This window comes from Mustelus asterias, chromosome 1 (assembly GCF_964213995.1).
Source record: "Mustelus asterias chromosome 1, sMusAst1.hap1.1, whole genome shotgun sequence".
Taxonomy (NCBI): domain Eukaryota; kingdom Metazoa; phylum Chordata; class Chondrichthyes; order Carcharhiniformes; family Triakidae; genus Mustelus; species Mustelus asterias.
Window position 1 is genome coordinate 140,208,830 of NC_135801.1, and position 24,910 is coordinate 140,233,739.

The 24,910-nt window shown below is 41.8% G+C and overlaps 1 protein-coding gene across 3 annotated transcripts in view; it reads right to left on the reverse strand.

Annotated features, from left to right (window-relative positions):
• The window catches only part of epg5 (ectopic P-granules autophagy protein 5 homolog (C. elegans)), a 147,460-nt gene that overhangs the window by 98,215 nt on the left and 24,335 nt on the right, over positions 1-24,910 (reverse strand). For all 3 annotated transcript variants that reach the window (XM_078219496.1, XM_078219487.1, XM_078219488.1), the window contains exons 7-12: positions 21,465-21,579; positions 18,705-18,819; positions 15,753-15,903; positions 9,032-9,193; positions 5,184-5,341; positions 2,715-2,869 (exon numbers count right to left, since the gene is read on the reverse strand). In XM_078219496.1, coding sequence (XP_078075622.1) covers positions 2,715-2,869; positions 5,184-5,341; positions 9,032-9,193; positions 15,753-15,903; positions 18,705-18,819; positions 21,465-21,579 — 856 coding nt within the window. The remainder of the gene's footprint in view (positions 1-2,714; positions 2,870-5,183; positions 5,342-9,031; positions 9,194-15,752; positions 15,904-18,704; positions 18,820-21,464; positions 21,580-24,910) is intronic.

A 24,910-nucleotide genomic window follows, 5' to 3' on the forward strand; every position in this document is an offset into this window, starting at 1 on the left:
GGGTGAGACCCTGGAAAATGTGGACCATTTTCCATATCTTGGGAACCCCCACTTGATGAAGGCAGACAAAGATGAAGAAATTCATCAATGCCTCCAATGTGCGAGCTCAACTTTCGGTCGACAGCAGAAAAGAATATTTCAGGACCTGGAGCTCAAACATGGGACTACGGTCATGGTTTACTCAGCAGCAGTAATCTCTGCTATCTTCCTTGGAGGCTTGGGAACCCCCTGCAATAAGAATCTCAAAGCACTGGAAAGATACCACCAGCAATGCCTTCAAAGGTCCTCCCGATTTGGCAGCAAGAAAAGTGGTCCAACATCAACATTGCCTCCCAAGTCAACATGCCCAGCACTGAGATGTTAATCACTCAAAACTAGTTCCACTGACATCAGACTTCAGAAGGAACTACTCAACTTTAACTTGGTCATGGCAGGAGACTCCCAGGAGGACAACTTTTGAGATGTCCTTCAAGCATTGCTGAAGAAGTCAAACGTCTCTACCAACTCACGGGGGTTCCTGAATTGTGATGGACCAAAATGGAGACGGTTCATTCAGGAAAGCACGAAAGACATTGAGAGACTTCATCGGGAATATGGAATGTTTGAATCAAGGCGTCAGAGGAAATCCACAAAGTCCTAACAATTTATTTACCTGACCCTTCAAACACGACCTGGCCTGCAGGGGGCAGTCTCCAGATTGTGCACTGGATTTACAACAGTAATCCCAGAATCCCTGAAACTACAGTAAAGCAAATCATCCTCGATTCCGAGGAATTCCTGAAAAGACTGTAATTCTTTTAATTTACGGCACAGGAACAGGCCATTCGGCAACTGATTTATACTCCATCTGAGACACCAACCACAACTCTTCATCTGACCCTATTAGCATATTCTTTTATTTATTTCTCCCTCTTTTGTTTATCTAGCTTTCACATGAATGTATCTATGTTTCCACTTCAACTACTCCCTTAAGTAGTGAATTTCACACCGTAACCACTCTCTCGGGAAATAAATTTCTCCTGAATTCTTTATTGGATTTATTTGTGAATATCATATATGGTTTAGGTCTTCTCTGCAAGTAGAAACATCTTCTCCACATCCACTCTATCCAACCATTTCAAAACCTTTATCAGAAACACCCTGTAGTCTTTTCTGAAGGAAGAGCCCAGTCTATTAATTCTTTTCTGATAAATATAACTTCTTAGTTCTGACATTAGAACATAGAACATAGAACAGTACAGCACAGAACAGACCCTTCGGCCCACGATGTTGTGCCGAGCTTTGTCTGAAACCCAGATCAAGCTATTTCCTCCCTATCATCCCGAAGTACATGTGCCTATCCAATAGCTTCTTAAATGTTCCTAAAGTTTCTGACTCCACTATCCCTGCAGGCAGTCCATTCCACACCCCAACCACTCTCTGCGTAAAGAACCTACCTCGGACATCCTTCCTATATCTCCCACCATGAACCCTATAGTTATGCCCCCTAGTTACTGCTCCATTCACCCGAGGAAATAGTCTTTGAACGTTCACTCTATCTATCCCCCTCATCATCTTATAAACCTCTATCAAGTCTCCTCTCAACCTCCTCCGCTCCAAAGAGAAAAGCCCAAGTTCCCTCAACCTTTCCTCATAAGACCTACCCTCCAAACCAGGCAGCATCCTAGTAAATCTCCTTTGCACTCTTTCCAGTGTCTCCACATCCTTCTTGTAGTGAGGTGACATTGTTCTGGTAAATCTTTTTTGTATCTTGTCCAGTGTCTCTGTATCTTTCTTATAATATATAAACCAGAACTGTTCACAGTGCACCAAGTGTAGCCAAACCACTAGTTGAACAGACCGACTATGCTTGCCAATTCTATCCTGTCACAAATAAACCCCACTGATATGTTTGCAATTTAAAAAAAACTGAGTTGCTACTTTTGGTGATCTCTACTCTTTTTGATCCTCTACCCTATTTCATGGAGCATGTATTCTCCTTACTCTTCCTACCAAGTTACCTCACACAGATCTATAAGGACGCTTATTTGTCAATTACACGCTCATTTTGAAAATGTACTGTGTTCCTGCATTGTGCATTTTTCAAAAACTGTGATGAGTACAGGATAAGCCAACATGGATCCAGTAAAATTTTCCAATATTCTGTTCTAAGCTACTCATTAAAATAATGTAACGTCACTCTTACATCAGACTACATCAACTAAACTTGATTTATTTATTTAAAGTGAACAACATTCTGTATTGCCCATATAACAAATTAATGAGGTCTTAAAGATCATAAGAAATGTTACTTTTTTGTTTGTATGACATAATGCAGTACATTCACTTCACCAGATTCATTGGACAGCAATCGGGAATGGGGTCAATTTTCTTCCTTCCTTAGATTGAGGACACCAAAATTCAATTTATTCCACTGCTATCCAGACTGAGAGGGCATCAACGTAAATTAGGAATCAAACCTGGGATCTTAAGCATTCTGCATTTTCATGGACAGCACATCTGCATATGCACCAAGTTAGGTTTATAAACCTAGATACAATTAACAATAATCATTCTGATTCGTCATAACCATCAGCATTGAATAGTTGCATGAACCATATTAACCATATTAAAGCTATTTTCAGTACTACAGTGCTAAAGTCTTACATAAGCTTGAGTTATTGTCCCTTACATTTCAAAGCTACATTATTTTAATTTCCTGATAATGTGCGTACCTCATATATTTCTAAAGCAACTGTCTTCACAAACTCTTGATCCACATTTCCTTGTTTTGGTTGGGTCATATGTGCAAATGTAGTGAGAAGGCATATTCCTTCTGAGTTAGTAATGTTGGACAGACATTGTTCAAACATTTTTTTATGTTCAGGGTCTGCATTAAAATAGAGACAAAGTAATGTAATGAGTTTCAAAGGTTTGCACAAAGTAGAAGCTTTTAAGACATGGACTGTCATATAAATTGGAAGCAGCACTTTACAATGATGTGGAAGCAGTAAAATATTTAAACTTCTGCATATTTTATGGTTTGGACCACAGACACCAGATTTTTAAATTGCATTTCTCTTGCAACCAAGCTACTTAGAACTTTTAATAAAAATCATGGGGGCGATTTTCATTAAAAAATTCTAAGGAGTAGTGCTAATTCTAAGAGTCGAATTCACTTGAAGATTGGAGTAACTACGCTAGTTTTTTTAGCGTGATTTTCAGAGTGCATCTCCCACACTCTGAGCGCTGCAGAGTGCTCTAACCTGATACACTCTGAAAATCAGTGGCCATCCGGGAGGCCAGCAGTATAGTGCTGAGCAGGCCACTGCACATGCAGTAATCTATCAGGGCAGAGATTGGTGTATGCGCAGTGTCAATGCACTGCCGGCCTCCCGATCACTGACCAGCCCCTCGACTCCACATCGCTGGCCTCCCAGATCTCTCCGGGCAAACCCTGGTCTCCCTGACCACGCCCCTCCCCCGACCCGGATGGCTAGCCCCTTTCTTTCCTCTGCCTGCGATTCGAATGTAGAGTGGCAGCGGGGCTCTCTCCTCAACTCCACCGATCGCCCTTCCAATAGGCCTTACCCTCTTGGCACTACCCGATACTGAGTGGGCAGTGCCAAGGTGCCCCTTGGTCATTGCCAGTTTGCCCCTTGGGCAGTGCCGGGGACCAGGTTGGCACTGCCCAGGGGGCACCCCCCTTACCCTCGAACTCCTGGGGGGCATCAATGGCCTCTATTCTCCCCAGTGGGGTTAGCCGCCCGTTCCCCGTTAGTGGGGAGCAGTAGTAAACCCTGCTGGAGAGAACAACTCTTGGCACAGCGGGGAGGGAGGGGAAGACGAAGCGGGCCCGGAGGCTTCAGTCACAGGTCCGTTAATGAATTGGTAATGTTATAATATTTAAATCTGTGCTGATTTCCGGCATGGAACTGATTACTCCAAAAATCTTGGAGCTGGAGATGCATGGAGGCCATGGCACCCAACGGGGAGCCCCCTAAAGGCCTCTGCTGATGTCTCCAGGCCTGTTGTGCTGCTAGAGCAACGGGATGGGAAAATAACCCTGCATATCTACTCTACTTCAAATGCTCTCAGTCTTTCTTGAAGTGTTGGGATTCTTGCCGTTTTCTTTGTTTCTCAAATGAGTACACTAGGAAAAGCTCACATCAATCTACTTTTGAGCTTCAGCTTCAACATAATTTGTGTTTTTGGGGGATTCTGCCAATTATGGCGTGAGGGCACTAAGAGTCCAGGAATCGAGTAATATACAGGCCAAATCAACTGGGGGTTGTAGGATATTAGAGATTTTACAAAAATCAATAGTTTTTATGTTCATTTATTCTCCTGCTAAACCACAAATGACAAGGTTATTGAATTTAATTTCATAACTTGCCCCAGTAGGATCTGAACTCCAAACATTTTAGTGCAGCTAGTCCAGTATCATTCTGTGCCTATGAAATATTTAAATACTCTATTGATTGTCCTATAAAACCAACAGATCAAAGAATCCTGCGATTCTCACTTGGGGTTATATTCAGAAAGTTATGATGAAAGACTAACGGGATTTTACCACCTCGCTTGTCCCGAAATTGTAATATCCTGCCCGAGGTCAACGGACCTTTCCAATGTCCACCCCTGCCCGCTCCGATTCTCATGGCGGGCGGGACGGTAAAATTCTCCCCAGGATCTAAAATATCAATATTTCTTCAGAGAAATATTTCTCCTCCTAATCAATTTCTTACCCATGTTAATTTTAATCCTGTAAGAAGTTTAACAACACCAGGTTAAAGTCCAACAGGTTTATTTGGTAGCAAAAGCCACACAAGCTTTCGAGGCTCTGAGCCCCTTCTTCAGGTGAGTGGGAATTCTGTTCACAAACAGAACTTATAAGACACAGACTCAATTTGCATTCCAACCATTATTCATGGAAATTGAGTCTGTGTCTTATAAGTTCTGTTTGTGAACAGAATTCCCACTCACCTGAAGAAGGGGCTCAGAGCCTCGAAAGCTTGTGTGGCTTTTGCTACCAAATAAACCTGTTGGACTTTAACCTGGTGTTGTTAAACTTCTTACTGTGTTTACCCCAGTCCAACGCCGGCATCTCCACATCAATTTTAATCCTGCCAGAAATAACATATAATTCTCAACATTGCTACTTTAATTATGTGCATAACCAAGGGTGAAAAGTCTATTTTCAGTACCTTTAAGTTTGTCCTTGCACTCATTAGAATGCAGACTAGCACACAACCCCTCAATATTTTCACTTTCTGCACAATGTAGAATATAGAAGAGTTTCCATATCATATGAGTGGATAAGGTTTCAAATGGCATTTCAGACATGAAAAGCCAAATTCCCAACCTGTTGCAACAAAGGAGAATTAGTTTATTTTCTTAAAAGAATTGATATATTACATACATTTAAATTTTTTTAGGCCAACTAGATTCTCAACATGTATAGCAATAAATCATGTTTAAGATTCTCCAAACCCAGCTAGTGAGAGAAACCCACACAAGTAAAGGCTTCATTTGCCCAATCCAGTCTACAACCTATACTTGTAGAACTACCATTATCCCTTATAAACCCCATTATCCTGTCTAGAGAATAGGATGACGGAGTCCAGGTGTAGAAACCACAGGTATGTAGAGGAGTGTCAGCAAAAACCATGCAGTCAACCAGTAGAGCACACTGATAAATACACTGCTGCGTGTCCAGCTACGCTTATCCTATCCATTAGGACATGGTTTATAGGGCTATCTGAATGAAAATACCTCGGCAGCAAGTTTAAATGTGGCAGGTTGTTTCATCAATCAATGATGGCATCCTGGCATTCATTGAACTTGTGACTATTAAGTCTGTCATAGAAGGTTGACTTGATTCTGAAACACAAGGCTCACTATCTTGTAGTGCACTTGCCTACAAAGAGAATTTACTTACCTTCCTCCTCCTTTGCCAATCAACTAATAGGCAGCAGATATGAGAAGCTTGTCATGGTTGGCATGGAGAACACAGGTGAGATGAAAGTGAATGCATTTAAAAGGTATGTGAATAAGCACTTGAAATGTCATAACATTTAAGGCTATGAGCCAAGTGCTGGAAAGTGGGATTAGTGTAGATTAGTGTAGTTTTTGTCGTTGCAGGCTCGATGGACTGACGGGCCTCTTCTCTACTGTAGAACTCTATGGACTACAATCAAATTATGGAAGACGGCAAAATCTGGATAGAAATAACATATTTATGTATGTAATCTTGTTAAAACCTTAGTGTAGCTGCTGACCTTCATCTGATAAAGTTCTTCAGCATCTATACACCTTGGGAAAAGGTATGTAACCAGATGGTCTAATTGCATCAGGGTAACACGAGTTTACGATGGCAGTTCTCATTATAAATGTTGACACTGACACAATCCATAAGTGATAACAGGAAGCAATTTCACCATCAAAAGTCCTCATGGAGTGAAATACCATCCCAAGCTTTCTGTGGCATATTTAATTCCTATTTATTGTTTTTTTTTCATTCATTCACGGGACGTGGAAATCACTGACTGGACCAGGAATTTTTTTACCCATCGCTAATAGTCCTCGAGGTGGTGATGGTTAGCTGCCTTCTGGAACCGCTGTAGTCCAGGACTTTCTTGCAATTCATAGGGAGTTTTAAAGACAGGAAGAATTTGGAGACCTAAGGTTTATAATGATAATGTTAGAGTCATAGAGGTTTACAGCATGGAAACAGGCCCTTCGGCCCAACCTGTCCATGCCGCCCGTATTTCTTTTTAAAAACCCCTGAGCTAATCCCAATTGCCCGCATTTGGCCCATATCCCTCTATACCCACCTTACCCGTGTAACTATCTAAATGCTTTTTAAAAGATAAAATTGTACCCGCCTCTACTACTACCGCTGGCAGATTGTTCCAGACACTCACCATCCTGTGTGTGAAAAAATTGCTCCTCTGGACACTTTTGTATCTCTCCCCTCTCACCTTAAAGCTATGCCCTCTAGTTTTAGACTCCCCTACCTTTGGGAAAAGATATTGACTATCTACCTTGTCTATGCCCCTCATTATTTCATAGACCTCTATAAGGTCACCCCTCAGCCTCCTGCACTCCATTGAAAAAAGTCCCAGTCTATTCAGCCTCTCCTTATAACTCAATCCATCAAGTCCCGGTAGCATCCTAGTAAATATTTTCTGCACTCTTTCTAGTTTAATAATATCCTTTCTATAATAGGGTGACCAGAATTGCACACAGTGTTCCAAGTGTGGCCTTACCAATGTCTTGTACAATTTCAACAAGATGTCCCAACTCCTGTATTCAATGTTCTGACCGATGAAACCAAGCATGCCGAATGCCTTTTTCACCACTCTGTCCACCTGTGACTCCACTTTCAAGGAGCTATGAACATGTATCCCTAGATCTCTTTGTTCTGTAACTCTCCCCAACGCCCTGCCATTAACGGAGTAAGTCCCGCCCTGGTTCAATCTACCAAAATGCATGACCTTGCATTTGTCTAAATTAAACCCCATCTGCCATTCGTCAGCCCACTGGCCCAATTGATCAAGATCCCGCTGCAATTGGAGATAACGTTCCTCACTGTCCACCATGCCACCAATCTTGGTGTCACCTGCAAACTTACTAACCATGCCCCCTATATTCTCATCCAAATCATTAATATAAATGACAAATAACAATGGGCCCAGCACTGATCCCTGAGGCACACCGCTGGTCACAGGCCTCCAGTTTGAAAAGCAACTCTGTACAACCACCCTCTGGCTTCTGTCAATAAGCCAATTTTGTATCCATTTAGATACCTCACCCTGGATCCCGTGAGATTTAACTTTATGCAACAACCTACCATGCGGTACCTTGTCAAAGGCCTTGCTAAAGTTTATGTAGACAACATCAACTGCACTGCCCTCATCTACCTTCTTGGCTACCCCGTCAAAAAACTCAATCAAATTTGTGAGACATGATTTTCCACTCACAAAGCCATGCTGACTGTCCCTAATCAGTCCTTGCATCTCTAAATGCCTGTAGATCCTGTCTCTCAAAATACCTTCCAAAAATCTACCCACCACAGATGTGAGGCTAACTGGCCTGTAGTTCCCAGGGTTTTCCCTGCAGCCCTTTTTAAACAAAGGCACAACATTTGCCACTCTCCAATCTTCAGGCACCTCACCCCGTGACTATCGATGATTCAAATATCTCGGCTAGGGGACCCGCAATTTCCTCCCTAGCCTCCCACAACGTCCTGGGATATACCTCATCAGGTCCTGCAGATTCATCTACCTTGATGCGCTTGAAGACTTCCAGCACCTCCTTCTCTGTAATATGTACACTCCTCAAGACACCAATATTTAATTCCCCAAGTTCCCTAACATCCATGCTTTTCTCAACAGTAAATACTGATGAGAAATATTCATTTAGGATCTCACCCATCTCTTGTGGATCCGCACATAGATTACCTTGTTGATCCTTAAGAGGCCCTACTCTCTCCCTTGTTACTCTTTTGCCCTTTATGTATTTGTAGAAGCTCTTTGGATTCTCCTTTGCCTTATCTGCCAAAACAATTTCGTGTCCCCTTTTTGCCCTCCTGATTTCTCTCTTAACTCTACTCCTACACCCCCTATACTCTTCAAGAGATTCACTTGATCCCAGCTGCCTATGCACGTCATGTGCCTCTTTCTTCTTCTTGACCAGGGCCTCAATATCCCGAAACATCCAGGGTTCCCGACTTTTGCCAGCCTTGCCCTTCACTCTAAGAGGAATGTGTTTACCCTGAACCCTGGTTAACACACTTTTGAAAGCATGCCACTTACCAGATGTTGTATGTGACATGCTGATTCAACCAGGTGATCATTTCATGTCCAACACAAAAGTGAGTGCACATGAGCTTAAGTGAGTCAGATGATATATCGGCACATAATTGAACATTTAACTATGATATTGCCTTATGAAGGGTCATCAAACAACATTTGAAGAAAACTTTAAAATGGATTAGTTCTAAAGCACAAATAGTTCATCTGTATCTACAACCGTTTTGGTATCAACATACCTTTTGGCTTTCAACACGTGAAGTACCGCCCGAAGAAACAGTTCATCAAATTCCACTTGCAGCTTTTCTAAGGAGTAAAACTGGTGATTCATCCTGGTTCTATGCTCTTTGTGGAAAGTGACAAACTGAGCCCAATGGTCACTTATGTAACAAATTGTCCTCCTAGTAATCATTTCGAAAACAGAACAAATGTTTTAAAAACTGAGAAATGATTAATTATCTAAACAAATCACAATGATGCTTTGCCTCAGTCTCTCCTACGCAGCACGGTGGCATTGTGGTTTCCCAGACTGTCACCTGAAAAGTTGATGGGAGAAATATCCTGGCTGATTGTGGCTGCACTCCCCATAGAGCTGGAAGCGGGACTTCCACCCCTCACTCAGGAAGTCCTGCCTTGCAGAGTTGCCAGCCCATCAGATTTGTTTGATAAGTTTGGGGACATGTTCCCAGTTCTCAAATTTTAGGCACCCCTTCTGGTTTGCAGTGGCCGATTAATATTGAGGCTAAAGAAATGGTGTACAATTGGATAACCGAATTATAGTTTCTTGGATTCTCCTTTTTTTAATGAAAACATTGCTACAACTCTCCAGTACAAGAGCAGAAGGAGCGCTGAAAGCTTGTGGCCAGAGTTTATATTGTTTTTTCAATGATTCTTTCAGTGGTGTACATCATCAGGGCAGATGACTTATTCACCTGGAGCTCTGTTACGTTGGTCAGATTCAACTACTTTAATCAACTTTAATTAACAGTTGTTCCCTGTCTTTGTAGCCCTACCATTTTATTTCCACCAATGAAAGTATTATGCCATACCTTCAGTCTCTACAATTTAAAAAAATTAATAGACAGGATGTGGGTATCATTGACCAGGCCAGCATTTATTGCTCATTCCAAATTGCCTTTGAGAAAGTGGTGGCCTTCTTGAACTGCTGCAAGCAATGTCGCTTAGGTACACCAAAGTGCTGTTAGGAAGGGAGTTCCAGGATTTTGACCCAACGACAGTGAAGGAAGGGTGATATATTTCCAAGTCAGGATGGTGAATGTCTTGGAAGGGAACCTCCAGGTGGTAGTGTTACCACGTATCTGCTGCCCTGGTCCTTCTAGATGGCAGTGATCATGGGTTTGGAAGGTGGTAAGATGCCTCGGTGAGTTCCTGAAGTGCACCTTGTAGATGGCACACATTGCTGCTACCGTGCACTGGTGGTAGAGGGAGTGAACGTTTGTTATATCAAGCGTGTTTTTGAGTGTTGTTTGAACTATATTCATTCAGACAAGGAGACAGTATTCCATCACAACTCCTGACTTGTGCCTTGTAGATTGTGTAAGAAGTCTCACAACACCAGGTTAAAGTCCTACAGGTTTATTTGATAGCACAAGCTACCAGCTTTCAGAGCACTGCTCCTTCATCAGGTGAGTGGGATTTCAGTTCACAAATAGGGCATATAAAGACACAAACTCAATTTACAAAATAATGGTTGGAATGCGAGTCTTTACAGGTAATCAAGTCTTAAAGGTACAGACAATGTGAGTGAAGAGAGGGTTAAGCACAGGTTAAAGAGAAGTGTATTGTCTCCAACCAGGACAGTTAGTGAGATTTTGCAAGCCCAGGCAAGTCATGGGGGTTACAGATAAGAACATAAGAAATAGGAGCAGGAGTAGGCCATCTGGCCCTTCGAGTCTGCCCCGCCATTCAACAAGATCATGGCTGATCTGAAGCGAATCAGTTCCACTTACCCGCCTGCTCCCCATATCCCCTAATTCCCTTATCGATCAGAAAACTATCTACCCGTGATTTAAACATATTCAACGAGGAAGCCTCCACCACTTCAATGGGCAGAGAATTCCAGAGATTCACTACCCTCTGAGAGAAGAAGTTCCCCCTCAACTCTGTTCTGAACCGGCCCCCCCTTATTTTGAGGCTGTGCCCTCTAGTTCTGGTTTCCCTTCTAAGTGGAAAGAATCTCTCCACCTCTACCCTATCCAGCCCCTTCATTATCTTATATGTCTCTATAAGATCACCCCTCATCCTTCTAAACTCCAACGAGTACAGACCCAATCTGTTTAATCTCTCCTCATAAGCTACACCCCTCATCTCCGGTATCAACCTGGTGAACCTTCTCTGCACTCCCTCCAAGGCCAATATATCCTTTCGCAAATAAGGGGACCAAAACTGCACACAGTACTCCAGTTGCGGCCTCACCAGTGCCTTGTACAGTTGCAGCAAGACCTCCCTGCTTTTATATTCTATCCCCCTCGCGATAAAGGCCAACATTCCATTCGCCTTCTTGATCACCTGCTGCGCCTGCAGACTGAGTTTTTGCGATTCGTGCACAAGGACCCCCAGGTCCCTCTGCACAGTCGCACGATGTAATTTTTCTCCATTTAAATAATATTCCAATTTACTATTATTTCTTCCAAAGTGGATAACCTCACATTTGCTAACGTTATATTCCATCTGCCAGATCCTCGCCCACTCGCTCAGCCTATCCAAATCTCTCTGCAGACTTTCCACGTCCTCCACGCAATTCGCTTTCCCACTCACCTTCGTGTCATCAGCAAATTTGAATACCCTAGATTCAGTCCCCTCCTCCAGATCATCTATGTAAATGGTAAACAATTGAGGCCCCAGCACCGATCCCTGCGGCACGCCACTGGTCACCAACTGCCAACCAGAAAAGCACCCATTTATCCCAACTCTCTGCTTCCTGTTAGATAGTAAGAAGTTTAACAACACCAGGTTAAAGTCCAACAGGTTTATTTGGTAGCAAAAGCCACACAAGCTTTCGGAGCTCTAAGCCCCTTCTTCAGGTGAGTGGGAATTCTGTTCACAAACAGAGCTTATAAAGACACAGACTCAATTTGCGGTCACGGTCATTCGGCCTCTGATATTCGGGTAAGCGTTCTCCAAGGCGGCCTTCGCGACACACGACAGCGCAGAGGCGCTGAGCAGAAACTGATAGCCAAGTTCCGCACACACGAGGACGGCCTCAACCGGGATATTGGGTTCATGTCACACTATTTGTAACTCCCACAGTTGCGTGGATCTGCAGAGTTTCACTGGCTGTCTTGTCTGGAGACAATACACATCTTTTTAGCCTGTCTTGATGCTCTCTCCACTCACATTGTTTTGTTTCTTAAAGACTTGATTAGTTGTAAGTATTCGCATTCCAACCATTATTCATGTAAATTGAGTCTGTGTCTTTATAAGCTCTGTTTGTGAACAGAATTCCCACTCACCTGAAGAAGGGGCTTAGAGCTCCGAAAGCTTGTGTGGCTTTTGCTACCAAATAAACCTGTTGGACTTTAACCTGGTGTTGTTAAACTTCTTACTGTGTTTACCCCAGTCCAACGCCGGCATCTCCACATCCTGTTAGATAGCCAATCCCCAATCCACACCAACACCTTACCCCTAACTCCGTGTACCCCAATCTTCTGCAGCAACCTTTTGTGAGGCACCTTACCGAACGCCTTCTGGAAATCTAAAAACACCACATCCACCGGTTCCCCTCTGTCAACCGCACTAGTGACATCTTCATAAAAGTCCAGTAGATTCGTCAAACACAGATAGTGTGACATGAACCCAAGATCCCGGTTGAGGCCGTCCTCATGTCTGCGGAACTTGGCTATCAAAGCTTTGACAAAGGGTCATCTGGACTCAAAACGTCAGCTCTTTCCTCTCCTTTCAGATGCTGCCAGACCTGCTGAGATTTTCCAGTGTTTTCTCTTTTGGTTACTTATGTGGCTATTCCAGTTCAGTTTCTAATCAATGGTAACCCCCGGGATGTTGGAAGTGAAGGATTCAGTGATGGTAAAGTCATTGAATGTCATTATGCGAGGTTAGATTTTTTCTTGTTTGAGATGGTCTTTGCCTGGCACTTGTATGGTATGAATGTTAATTGCCACTTGTCAGTCCAAGTGTGGATTTTGTCCAAATCTTGCTGCATTTGTACATGAACTGCTTCAGTATCTGAGGAGTCATGACTGGTGCTGAACATTGTGCAATCTTCAGCGAACATCCCCACTTCTGATGGAAGGAAGGTCATTGATGAAGCAGCTAAGATGGTTGGGCAGTAGGATAGACACTACTCTGAGGAGCTCCTGCAGCGTGTCCTGAAACTGAGCAACCACAACTACCTTCCTTTGTGCTAGGTATGACTCCATCCAGTGCAGAATTTTCCCCAATTCCCATTGACGTCACTCCTTGATATCACACTCAGTCAAATGCTTCTTTGATATCAAGAGCAGTCTGTGTTTGAACCAAGATTGTAATGAGGTCAGGAACTGAGTGGCCATGGCAGTACTGAAATTGAGCAGTGAGCAGTTTATTGCTAAGCAAATGCTGCATGATTGCACTGCTAATGACCCCCCTCCCATCACTTTACTAATGATTGAGAGTATATTGACGGGGTAGTAATTGGTCGGGCTGGATTTGTCCTTTTGTGTATAGGACATACCTGAGCTGGGTAGGTGCCTGTGTTGTAGCTGTATTGGAACAGCTTGGCTAAGTGTGCAGCAAGTTCTGCAACACAAGTTTTCAGTACCCTTACTTTATCCCTGAGCAATCTTACTCTCATTCTAAATATTATTTACTTATGTGCTTATACAGCAGCTTTTACTAATTCCTTTGATATTATTTGATAGCCTTTACCCATGTGCCCTTTCAGCCTTTCCAATATCAGTTTTCAGCTTCGTATTACATCTTTTTCATCTTTCTGATTTATTTTTGTTGGCCCTAACTTTATCATAATACCCCCTTTTAAGTTTTACTTTAGTTTTAATACACTCACATTTTGCTCCATTCTTATCTTGCTGATTTTGCCTTTTCCAATCTAGCACTAAATGTTTGTTATTTTGTTGTGGCCATGCACTCAATCCATCATTGTCTTACAATTTCACAGATTTCCTCCTACTCAGTTATTTGCCTCACTTCATTTTCCAGAACAAAAAATAAACAATGCTTCGTTCCTTGTTGGAATAGGAACACTGATTTAATAAATTTGTTCTACTCAACATTCTCTCTAGTTTCCCTTTGCTATGCACAATGCATTGTTAACACTACACAGTCCCTAGAACACTGCCGTGCAGATGCATGTGCTTGCATCTGTGTAGCACATTCCTGGTCCAACTGTATGAGATACATTTGGAGCAAAAGGGAAAGGATGCACTGCTTTTTATGTTGTTTTCAGCCTCCAGAAGCTGGTGAGATTCAAGACTTTAATTAGATGAGCAGATAAGAGATTGTTTGGTGAATTTTGAAGATATTATCCTTCTAAATCCAGGCAGCAGTTTAATCTGGTATTGGGGAAACATAAGAATTGCATTAAATTTATAACTTAACCAATTGAATTACTTGGTGATAACTACAGACAACAGTTGAGTGATATTTCGAAAATTGAAGCCTAATTGGTAAAATTAAACACAGTAAAGGTGTTGCAGCATTAGCTAGTGTATGGATCACAACTTCTGGCTTTATATCCTCCCTGTTCACAATGTCTTGTAGGTGCTCAGTGACGCCTTTAACCCTGGCATTAGGGAGGCAAGTCAGTGCCCACAGAAATGTTTCTCTGTTCCCTACACTATAGCTCTTCCATTCTTTTTCCCCACCTATGGAGCTGAGCCACACCTGGTGCCATGGACTTGGACCTGCCTGCACTCCCCATGAGGATCTATCATGCTCACGAGTATTCAGAATTTGGAGAGTGTGTTACTTGCCTGTCCTCTTTGTCCTTTTGGCGGTCACTTTTCCCCTCGCCCTCTTTTCCTGCACATTTCTAAGTTCTGGAGCGACCATCTTCAGAAACATACTATCCACAAAGCTCTAAGCCTGCGGATGCATCCTAGTGACTCCAGCCAGCTGCTCAAGCTCCAAAACCTAGAGCTCAAACTTTTCTATGCTTGACACTCTATCTTGGCTAGCACTAAGTGTAGTATTTATGTGGCACTGCACTCAGAGTCTTCTGGATGAGACGTTAAACCAAGGCTCCCTATCAGCCCTTTAGGTAGATGCAATACATCTCATGGCACTAATTCAAAGTGCAAAGGAGTTAGAACATAGAAAAAATACAGCACAAACAGGCCCTTCGGCCCACAAGTTGCGCCGGTCATGTCCCTACCTACCTAGGCTCATATATAGGCTTACCTATAACCCTCAATCCTATTAAGTTCCATGTACTCATCCAGAAGTTTCTTAAAAGACCCTAACGAGTTTGCTTCCCTGGTTGTCCCTGGTTATCCCACCAGTTATCCCTGGTGTCCTGGCCAGTACATATCGCTCAACCAACATCAGAAAAACACATTAAGTGACCATTATCACATTGTTGCTCTGCACGATTTGGCTTGTGTTTTCTATATTACAATAGTGCCTACATTTCAAAGCTACTGCATTGGCTGTAAAGCATTTTGGGAAGTTTTGGTCAAGAAAGGTGTTCATGTATGTCCAAATCTTTCTTTTTTTCCCTACTCTACTAAACCTTTATTCTGACAAAAGGCCATTTGATCTTAAACAGCAACTCTGTTGCTCTCTTCACAGATGCTGCCTGACCTACTATTTTCAGCATTTTCTGTTTTTACTTTCTAATGTTTCCTCTGGTTTCGCAACCATTTTTTCATTACAGAGAGCATTTTGTTAAGTTAAAGACACTATCAATATGTATTTCTTTTATTTTGTAAATACAAATTCAAAAATATTTCATCAAGAATAACAGGTATAATATCTTTACCTCACCTGATCATCTGACCAATCCTTTTCACGAACTGCCTGTATCGTACTCGGTTAAAAGTTTCCAATCCCACAGCCAGAAGGTCTGTCAACGAGGATGCAAATCCAATTATCTTCATCATCTGATCACATGTGGTTTTTTCAGGTTTGTATTCACCTGATCAACATGAAAGCAAATGAAAAGTTTTTTTGTCAAACATTATAAATCAACATTGGCTTTATTGAACATTCTCATTATATGGATGTAATAACTGGTACGCAAGTTATTTTAAAAAATCTTCCCAATGTTCACTATACAATCACTGTACGGAGTGTGATTGAATCATTTTATTATATAATGTCAAAAAGCAGTTGGTGCTTCCTTTTATCTGAATCAATGCACTGAAGTTCCAAATTTCATGACATTTGGTGTAAATTTACATACTTTACAAATATATGGTGGCCTAGTGACATTTGTGATGACTAATTTTCTCTTTGTAAATATTTACAACACAATAGCTATAACACTGGCATCTACCCAACAATGCGGAAAATTGCCCAGGTACGTCTTGTCCACAAAAGGCTGGACAAATCCAACCCGGCTAATTACTCCCCCATCAGTCCACTCTTAATCATCAGTAAAATAATTCAAATGGTTGTCAACAGTGCTAAGAAGCGACACTTACAAAGCAATAACCTGATCACTGATGCTCAATTTGGGTCCTGCAAGGGCCACTCAGCTGCTGACCTTGTTACCTTATAATGGGTGGCACTGTGGCAAGCACTGCTGCCTCACAGTGCCAGGGGCCCAGGTTGGATTCTGGAGTTGGGTGGAGTTTGCACATTTTCCCCATGTTTGCGTGGGTTTCCTTTGAGTGCTCTGGTTTCCTCTCACAGTCCAAAGATGTGCAGTTTACGTGGATTGGCCATGCTAAATTGCCCCTCAGTGTCTAAACATGTGCAAGTTAGATGGATTAGCCATGGCAAATGGGATATGGAGATAGGACGGGGAGTGAGCCTGGGTATGATGCTCTTTCGGACAATCAGTGCAGACTCAATGGGCTGAATGGCCTCCTTCTGTACTGTAGGCATTCTATTGTACAAACATGGAGAAAAGGACTGAACGCCAGAGGTGAGATGAGAGTGACTACCCTTGACATCTAGGTAGCATTTGACCGAGTGGAGCCCTAAATAAACTGAAGCAAAGGGGAATCAGAGAAAAATGTATCTGCTGGTTGGAGTCATACCTAGCACAAAGGAAGATAGTTGTGGTTTTTGGGAGGCCGCTCATCCCAGTCCAGGATATGCTCAGGGCAAGTTCCCTCCAAGCCACACAACATCCTGTCATGGAACTATATCGCCGTTCCTTCACTGTCACTGGGTCAACACCATGGAGTTCCCTCCCTAACAGCACTATCGGTTTACTTGCACCGCATGACTACAGTGGTTCAAGAGGTTGCTCACCATTAGTTTCTCAAGGACAATTAGGGATGGGCAACAAATGTTGGCCTAGAGAGTCATAAAGGTTTACAGCATGGAAACAGGCCCTTCGGCCTAACTTGTCCATGCCGCCCTTTTTTAAAAAAACCCTAAGCTAATCCCAATTGCCCGCATTTGGCCCATATCCCTCTATACCCATCATACCCATGTAACTATCTAAATGCTTTTTAAAAGATAAAATTGTACCCGCCTCTACTACTACCTCTGGCAGCTTGTTCCAGACACTCACCACCCTCTGTGTGAAAAAATTGCCTCTCTGGACACTTTTGCATCTCTCCCCTCTCACCTTAAACCTACGCCCTCTAGTTTTAGACTCCCCTACCTTTGGGAAAAGATATTGACTATCTACCTTGTCTATGCCCCTCATCATTTTATAGACCTCTATAAGGTCACCCCTCAGCCTCCTACGCTCCAGAGAGAAAAGTCCCAGTCTATCCAGCCTCTCCTTATAACTCAATCCATCAAGTCCCGGTAGCATCCTAGTAAATCTTTTCTGCACTCTTTCTAGTTTAATAATATCCTTTCTAGAATAGGGTGACCAGAATTGCGCACAGTATTCCAAGTGTGGCCTTACCAATGTCTTGTACAACTTCAACAAGACGTCCCAACTCCTGTATTCAATGTTCTGACCGATGAAACCAAGCATGCCGAATGCCTTCTTCACCACTCTGTCCACCTGTGACTCCACTTTCAAGGAGCTATGAACATGTACCCCTAGATCTCTTTGTTCTGTAACTCTAACCAATGCCCTACCATTAACTGAGTAAGTCCTGCCCTGGTTCAATCTACCAAAATGCATCCCCTCGCATTTGTCTAAATTAAACTCCATCTGCCATTCGTCAGCCCACTGGCCCAATTGATCAAGATCCCGTTGCAATTGGAGATAACTTTCTTCACTGTCCACTATGCCACCTATTTTGGTGTCATCTGCAAACTTACTAACCATGGCCCCTATATTCCCATCCAAATCATTAATATAAATGACAAATAACAGTGGGCCCAGCACTGATCCCTGAGGCACACCGCTGGTCACAGGCCTCCAGTTTGAAAAGCAACTCTGTTCAACCATCCTCTGGCTTCTGTTAAGAAGCCAATTTTGTATCCAGTGCTGCCCACATCTTGTGAAACAATAGATAAACAAATAGCTTCTGCATAAGAAATACTGAATTCCTCTTTCTGCACTGTATTCTATAAGATTTTAATGTCCTATCTGTAATGGACCATCCAGAACACCACATGGTATTCTAACTCATACTTTGTATAGATTTATCATTGTTTCTTCACTCTTGTTTTTTATGTCCATTTATAAATTCAAAAATGCTATTGTTATTTCTAATGGCTTTAATTAATTTAATCACCTCCCCGCAGTAACAGAACGATATCTTGTGCTTTACCTGGCACAATGCTCATGATTATAATACCATACAACTTAGTAAGCACTGCCCTACAAAATCTGCTGTCTAGGAGAGAACGTATTACCTTTAACAGTTATCCCAAGTAATTGCTTAAACAGTTCATCAAAAGGAAATTGTGACAAAAGGGTAACCAAGTCATCCTCGGACAGCAGTAGCCAGCTGGTGTCAGGATCTTCATCCTACATCACGAATCAATACAAAACAAAACTGACAACTTAATTATATATTAACTTAATGAACTATTCCAAATATTCCATTGTTCGAATGCATTTAAATTCCTATTTTCACTCTTGAAGTATACATCACCTAGCTTTCAAATATACAATTTCTTAGTTTCTTACTCCTATTACCCTCTTATGCTCAGTACTATACATAAACAGCTATGAATGATTCAAATTTATAGAATTCAAACATTCTTTATCAAATTTTAAGCATAAGAATAAGCTAACAGTTAACTAAATGTACAAAAGAAATTGCACTTAGAGCACCATTCCCTTCCTTGGAACGTTGAACAGAATTCACACCCAATCAATGACCAGTTAATCTGGTTTTAATAATGTGGGCTGAGGGGAATCCTGGCCTGAATGTGAGAAGAACTTCATTTTCTTCTTAAGTGATCGCTTTGGCTCAATGATAGTCAGAAGAATATTGATTTAAGCCTCAATCCAGAGACTTGAGCACATATGCTGAAAACTTCCGTCCTCGTTCGCAGCTGGGATTCTCCTGTGTCGCTGAAAGTGAATGGAGTTTTGGCTGAAACACCAAATTCTCCATTCTACTTGTAGCGGGGCGACCACAGGTGAGATCGAAGAATCCTGCCCATAGTTTAGGTTAACACTGCAGTGTAGTTCTGAGGGAATGATGCAGTCTCATCATTTACTGCATTTATAAGTCCCTGGCCATTTCCCAACCAAAATCTCCTCCCTTTCTCATTTGAGCTCTGCAATATCTGACTCCCCATTCTTGGTGATTCCAAACCTCACTTAAATTCCCACTGTCTCCAAAATAGATGAATTATTCATCCACAACTTTAAACTACCTCGATGCCAAAAGCAGCAGGACCACTGAGTGAAAGCAGAAGGACAGCAGAATTCATCCTGAAGCCAGCTAAAACACCAACCTTCAGGAGTCACATTTCCCTTTAATTTTACTGGACTCTGAATTATTTAATCTATCCCCCCACCCCCACTCTGTTAATCTATGTGGAGTGTGTGAGTGTGTGTGTGTGTGAGAGAGAACTTAAAGTGTGTCTGAATATGGAAGTCAGATTTTTATTTTTTATTTTATTTAGACTGGGTTAAGTGCAATAAAAACTAACCCCTTTCTTTTTAAAAACTCAAGAAAATTGGTCACGTATTTTATGGTCACAGCATGTGAACAGTTAAACACTCACTGAATTGGTAAATATATCCGTTTGAAGCAAAAACCTGATATAATCAATGAGGGGAACCATTCAACTCCTCCACAGCCGATGATAATCATGAACCATGAAATCCTGTCTTCTCTAATGCTAACGTTCCAAGTTCTAAACTCCAACCCACTACTCATGCATGCATTCAGGATTGATCATAGAATATCATAGAATCCCTACAGTACAGAAGGAGGCCATTCGGCCTATCGAGTCTGTACCAACCACAATCCCACCCAGGCCCTATTCCCACAACCGCACACATTTACCCTACTAACCCCAAGAAACTAAGGTCAATTTAGCATGGCCAATCAACCTAACCCACACATCTTTGGACTGTGGGTGGAAACCGGAGCACCCGGAGGAAACCCACGATCTTAATAGGTTTTATGCATGTCAAAGAATAAGACTTTCTGAAGTCAAATATAATTCTACTGATCACATATAGATGCAACAGATTCCATAGCACAATTTGAAGAGGAGAATTATTCTACCATTCTTTTTTCAATCACCAACATAAATGATTAACTGGTCATTTACCTCATTTACATTTTGAGAGATCCTGCTAGCGACCTCATTTGTTTACACAATAACAACATTAAAAAATAATCAACTGTAAAAGGCTGATAATAAGGCACAATGATTTATTTTTCAGATGGATATAAAATAGTATTTTGTGACTAAATTCTGTTACATACCAATGTAAGAAACATAAACAGGGATAGACCATATTAACCCTCAAGCCTGCTCTGTCAATACAATCATTGCTGATCTTCTGCCTAAATTCCATTTTCCTGCCCACTCCACATATCCGTTGATTCCCTGAAACACTAAAACCTTGAATATATGCAATGGCAGTGCATCCACAGCCCTCTGGGGTGGAGAAAGCGAGTAAAGATTTCTCAATTGTGTTCAAAATGATTGACCTCTTATCCTGGAACTGCACACCCATTATAAACTGCTGCCTAATTTTATGCAACATACTTAAAATTCAAGTGTTGACACAACGTTTAAAAAATCTTACAACATCGATTACATCATAACATTTCTAGCCACTGGTTTCAGTTCAAATAAATAATTTAGTTTCTATCGGACCTCTCTCCTAATTTTATCGTAAAGACCAATAAAATTAAAAATGCATTTTGAATCCTCATCCAGATGAACAATGTCTTGCTCAGTTCCACCATTATGACTTAAATCAATTAATCAAATCAGTAACTTTGGTTAAAACAGCAGTTTTATTTTCTTAATAGTAACAGAAGGAGATCACTGACTCTACACTTTACTCAGTAATTTTTCAGCCAAATTTATTCACAATATACACGTTTCTTATTTTTTGATATTGAGTTCAATAGAGAAGTTTTTTGTTTAGTAACAATCTACATTTATGGCTTCTAAGATTAAAAAAGTAAATACCTCTTCCCCAGCTTCATCGACCAAAGTCCAGTTTTGTATGTCTTTGCCTTCTGGCATAGCAGGAAGTGACTTTTTGTCACTGGGTTTCATGTTTATCAGAAAGTCAGATCGATGCCTAAGGCGATTTGAAAACGATACATTTTAAATTATTGTATAAAGCGACATGATTAGTCCCTGCCTACATCTTAAATATGATTGCAGATACAAAAATTACACAAATTATGAAGTTAATTACGACTAATACGTCATTTTACTTTTTTTTGGTTTTAAAGCAATTCAGTTAGAAGACATAAAGACTTAGTGAGCATAAAGAAATAGCACCAATGAATGTGAATCAAGGCTGAACACAACACTGAATATTTTATTTGTCAGAATCTCTCATGTCTGGCCACAAAATGGAGTTACGCAAGAAAACAAAATACTTGAATAGTTGGCAAGCGTATAAAATGTACCTATTCTAAGAGCATAGCATACTTCCTGTCAACAAATGAAGGAGTGGCATGATTGATGATAGGATTCAGAAATGCCTGACAATTAAAGGAAGGCTATGTGCATCAGTTTAAAGGTAATCTTTCTGGAAGTCCTATATAGCAGCCCTCGCTCCAAAGAAAATGACATTTTCTTCAATTTAATTGACAGAATTAGCACCTAACGGGGCAAAGGAATATCCAATGAATGGTAGCATGCTAGGACGACCAAAGGGACCTTGGGGTGCATGCCCAGAGATCCTTGAAGGAAGCAGGACAGTTGGATAAGGTGATTAAGAAGGCATTTGGGTTACTTGCCTTTATTAGCCGAGGCACAGAACATAAGAGCAGGGGAGTTATGAAATTCTCATTAGGCCACTGTTAGAATACTGTGTGCAGCTCAGGTTGGCACACTATTGGGACAATTTGATTGCACTAGAAACGCTGCAGAGAAGATTCACCAGGATGTTGCCTGGAGCTGGAGCATTTCAGCTATGAAGAGAGCCTGGTTAGGTGGGAGTTGTTTTCCTTTGAACATAAAATTATGAGGGACATAGATAGTAAGAAGCCTTTCCTCTTAGTAGATGGGTCAATAACCAGTGGGCATAGATTTAAGGTAAGGGACAGGAGATTTAGAGGTGTTTGAGGAAAAATCTTTGTAGTCGCATGGCTAACAAGACTTCTTCATAGCATCCCTACAGTGCAGAAAGAAGCGATTTGGCTCTTTGAGCCTGCACCGACAACGATCCCATCCAGGCCCTATCCCCATAACCCCACGTATTTACCCTGCTAAACTCCAGCACCAAGGGGCAACTGAGCATGACTAATCAACTTAACCCGCACATCTTTGGACTGTGGGGGAAAACTGGAGCACCCGGAGGAAACCCACGTAGACACAGGGAGAATGTACAAACTCAGTTATCTGAAGCCAGAATGGAACCGGGTCCCTAGCACTATAAGGCAGTAGTGCTAACCACTGTGCCACTTCTTCAAAGCATGATGGGAAAATAGCCAACCTCACAAGCATCAGAACTATAAAAAGCTGAGGTTGTGGTTCCATCTACAGCAAGGAAAAATGAGAAGTGCTGACAGAGCAGGCCCTGCAATAAGGGTTGTTTGGCCTTTGTGGTTACAAAAGTTACTATTGATAGATAACAATGGAACAAATGTGTCCTGATTTTACGACCCTTGGATGCATGATCTCAATACCAGGATGGCCTTGGGCAAACAAGAATCATCAGCATTCTGGAGGACTGGCAGCAACAGTATAGAGGGTGTGTTCAAGTATAAATAAGATAAACTATAAATTGAACCGGGAAAAAGATACAAAGTCTGAGATCACGTACCAACCAACTCAAGAACAGCTTTTTCCCTGCTGCCATCAGACTTTCGAATGGACCTACCTTATACTAAGTTGATCTTTCTCTACACCCTAGCTATGACTGTAACACTACATTCTGAACCCTCTCCTTTCCTTCGCCCCATGCACTCTATGAACGGTATGCTTTGTCTGTGTAGAAGAAACAATACTTTTCACTGTATACCAATACATGTGACAATAATAAATCAAATCAAATTTGGGGTTTTTGCTTGCTACGATAATGAGAAACTAAACAGTTGATGCCCCCAAGAGACAAGAAGGGTCAACACCTTTTCACCAGAGGATGGTGGGAATCTGGAACTCAATGCCCGAAAGGGTAGAAGAAGCAGAAACCCTCACAACATTTAATAAGTATTTAAATGAGCATTCAAGACGCCATAGCATACAAGATTATGGATTAAGTGCTGGAAAATGGGAGCATTTGATGGCTGGCGCAGACACTATGGACCAAACAGCCTTTTTCTGTGCCGTAAAACACTCTGGCTCTATGTTTGAAGGAGAAGCTTCAGTTAGATCTGCTAAAATTGCAATGTGAAAAAAACTCAGAATGAAGGTTGAACAGTCAATGCTGTTAAAAGATGGTAAGTAGCTCCCAAAAGGCTGAACTAGTTTTTTTCTTTCAATCCTGTGGGTGACAGTGGCAAGGCATCATTTATTCCCCATCCTTAGATTACCAAACAGATGTCATATGTAGGCCAGGGCAAGCAGGTGTACCCAGTTGGATTTCTATGACAATCCAATACAGATTGCCCAAAAATTACCAGTTGCTGATTTCAATTTCACAATGTTGGGAGTTAAACCACGAGCTTTGCATCATCTTTAGCCACGGGTGAGGTCCCAGAAGACTGGAGGGCAGCGAATGTTGTGCCCTTATTTAAGAAGGGCTGCAAAGAAAAACCTGGAAACTACATGTAACCCCCTGCTGATCACTATATGGGGCTACTATTTAACTGTTCGATTTACAGGATCCTGAATTCCTAGCAGTTGATGGTGAGCTGGCTAAATTTCCTGTTGCCCCTTGGTGCAGGCTTGCATGAAAAGGATTTGAGTATGTTTAGCGCGGTGCCTCCAAAAATGTTATTGAGATAAACCTTATAATGAGAAAAGGTTTGGAACAACAAGGTAAACGGAATAACAAAAAAATTTAATAATATAATTAGCAGATATAAACAAGTAAAGAATCCCAACTGAAGATTTTCCAATTAACAGTTTCAACCTGAGAAATGTTCAGAATATCACCAAGCACTTTGAATTTTAAACGTTGGGGGCCCATCCGTTGGTGCACATCTGAAGAAAACTACATTCTGTTACCGTTCCTGTCTGATAGTACTCACTTAACCCCGACACACACACAGTCCAGACGGGTCTACGAGCAGGAAGATGATGGAGCAAGCACACGAGGCAGAGGTGCCGCGAGCTATCTGTGTAGTAACGCAGGTCCAGTGCGCTGAAGGCTGTCCTCCTTGGCAGTCATGAAAAACCAAGCAGTTCTACCTGAGAAAGATTCACTTCGAACTGACTTTTTACTGCCTCTGAAAAGCTTCTCTTCAAAAACGTGGCTGTCCCTCTTCTGCACACTCCCTCCTCAGCTCTGCAGC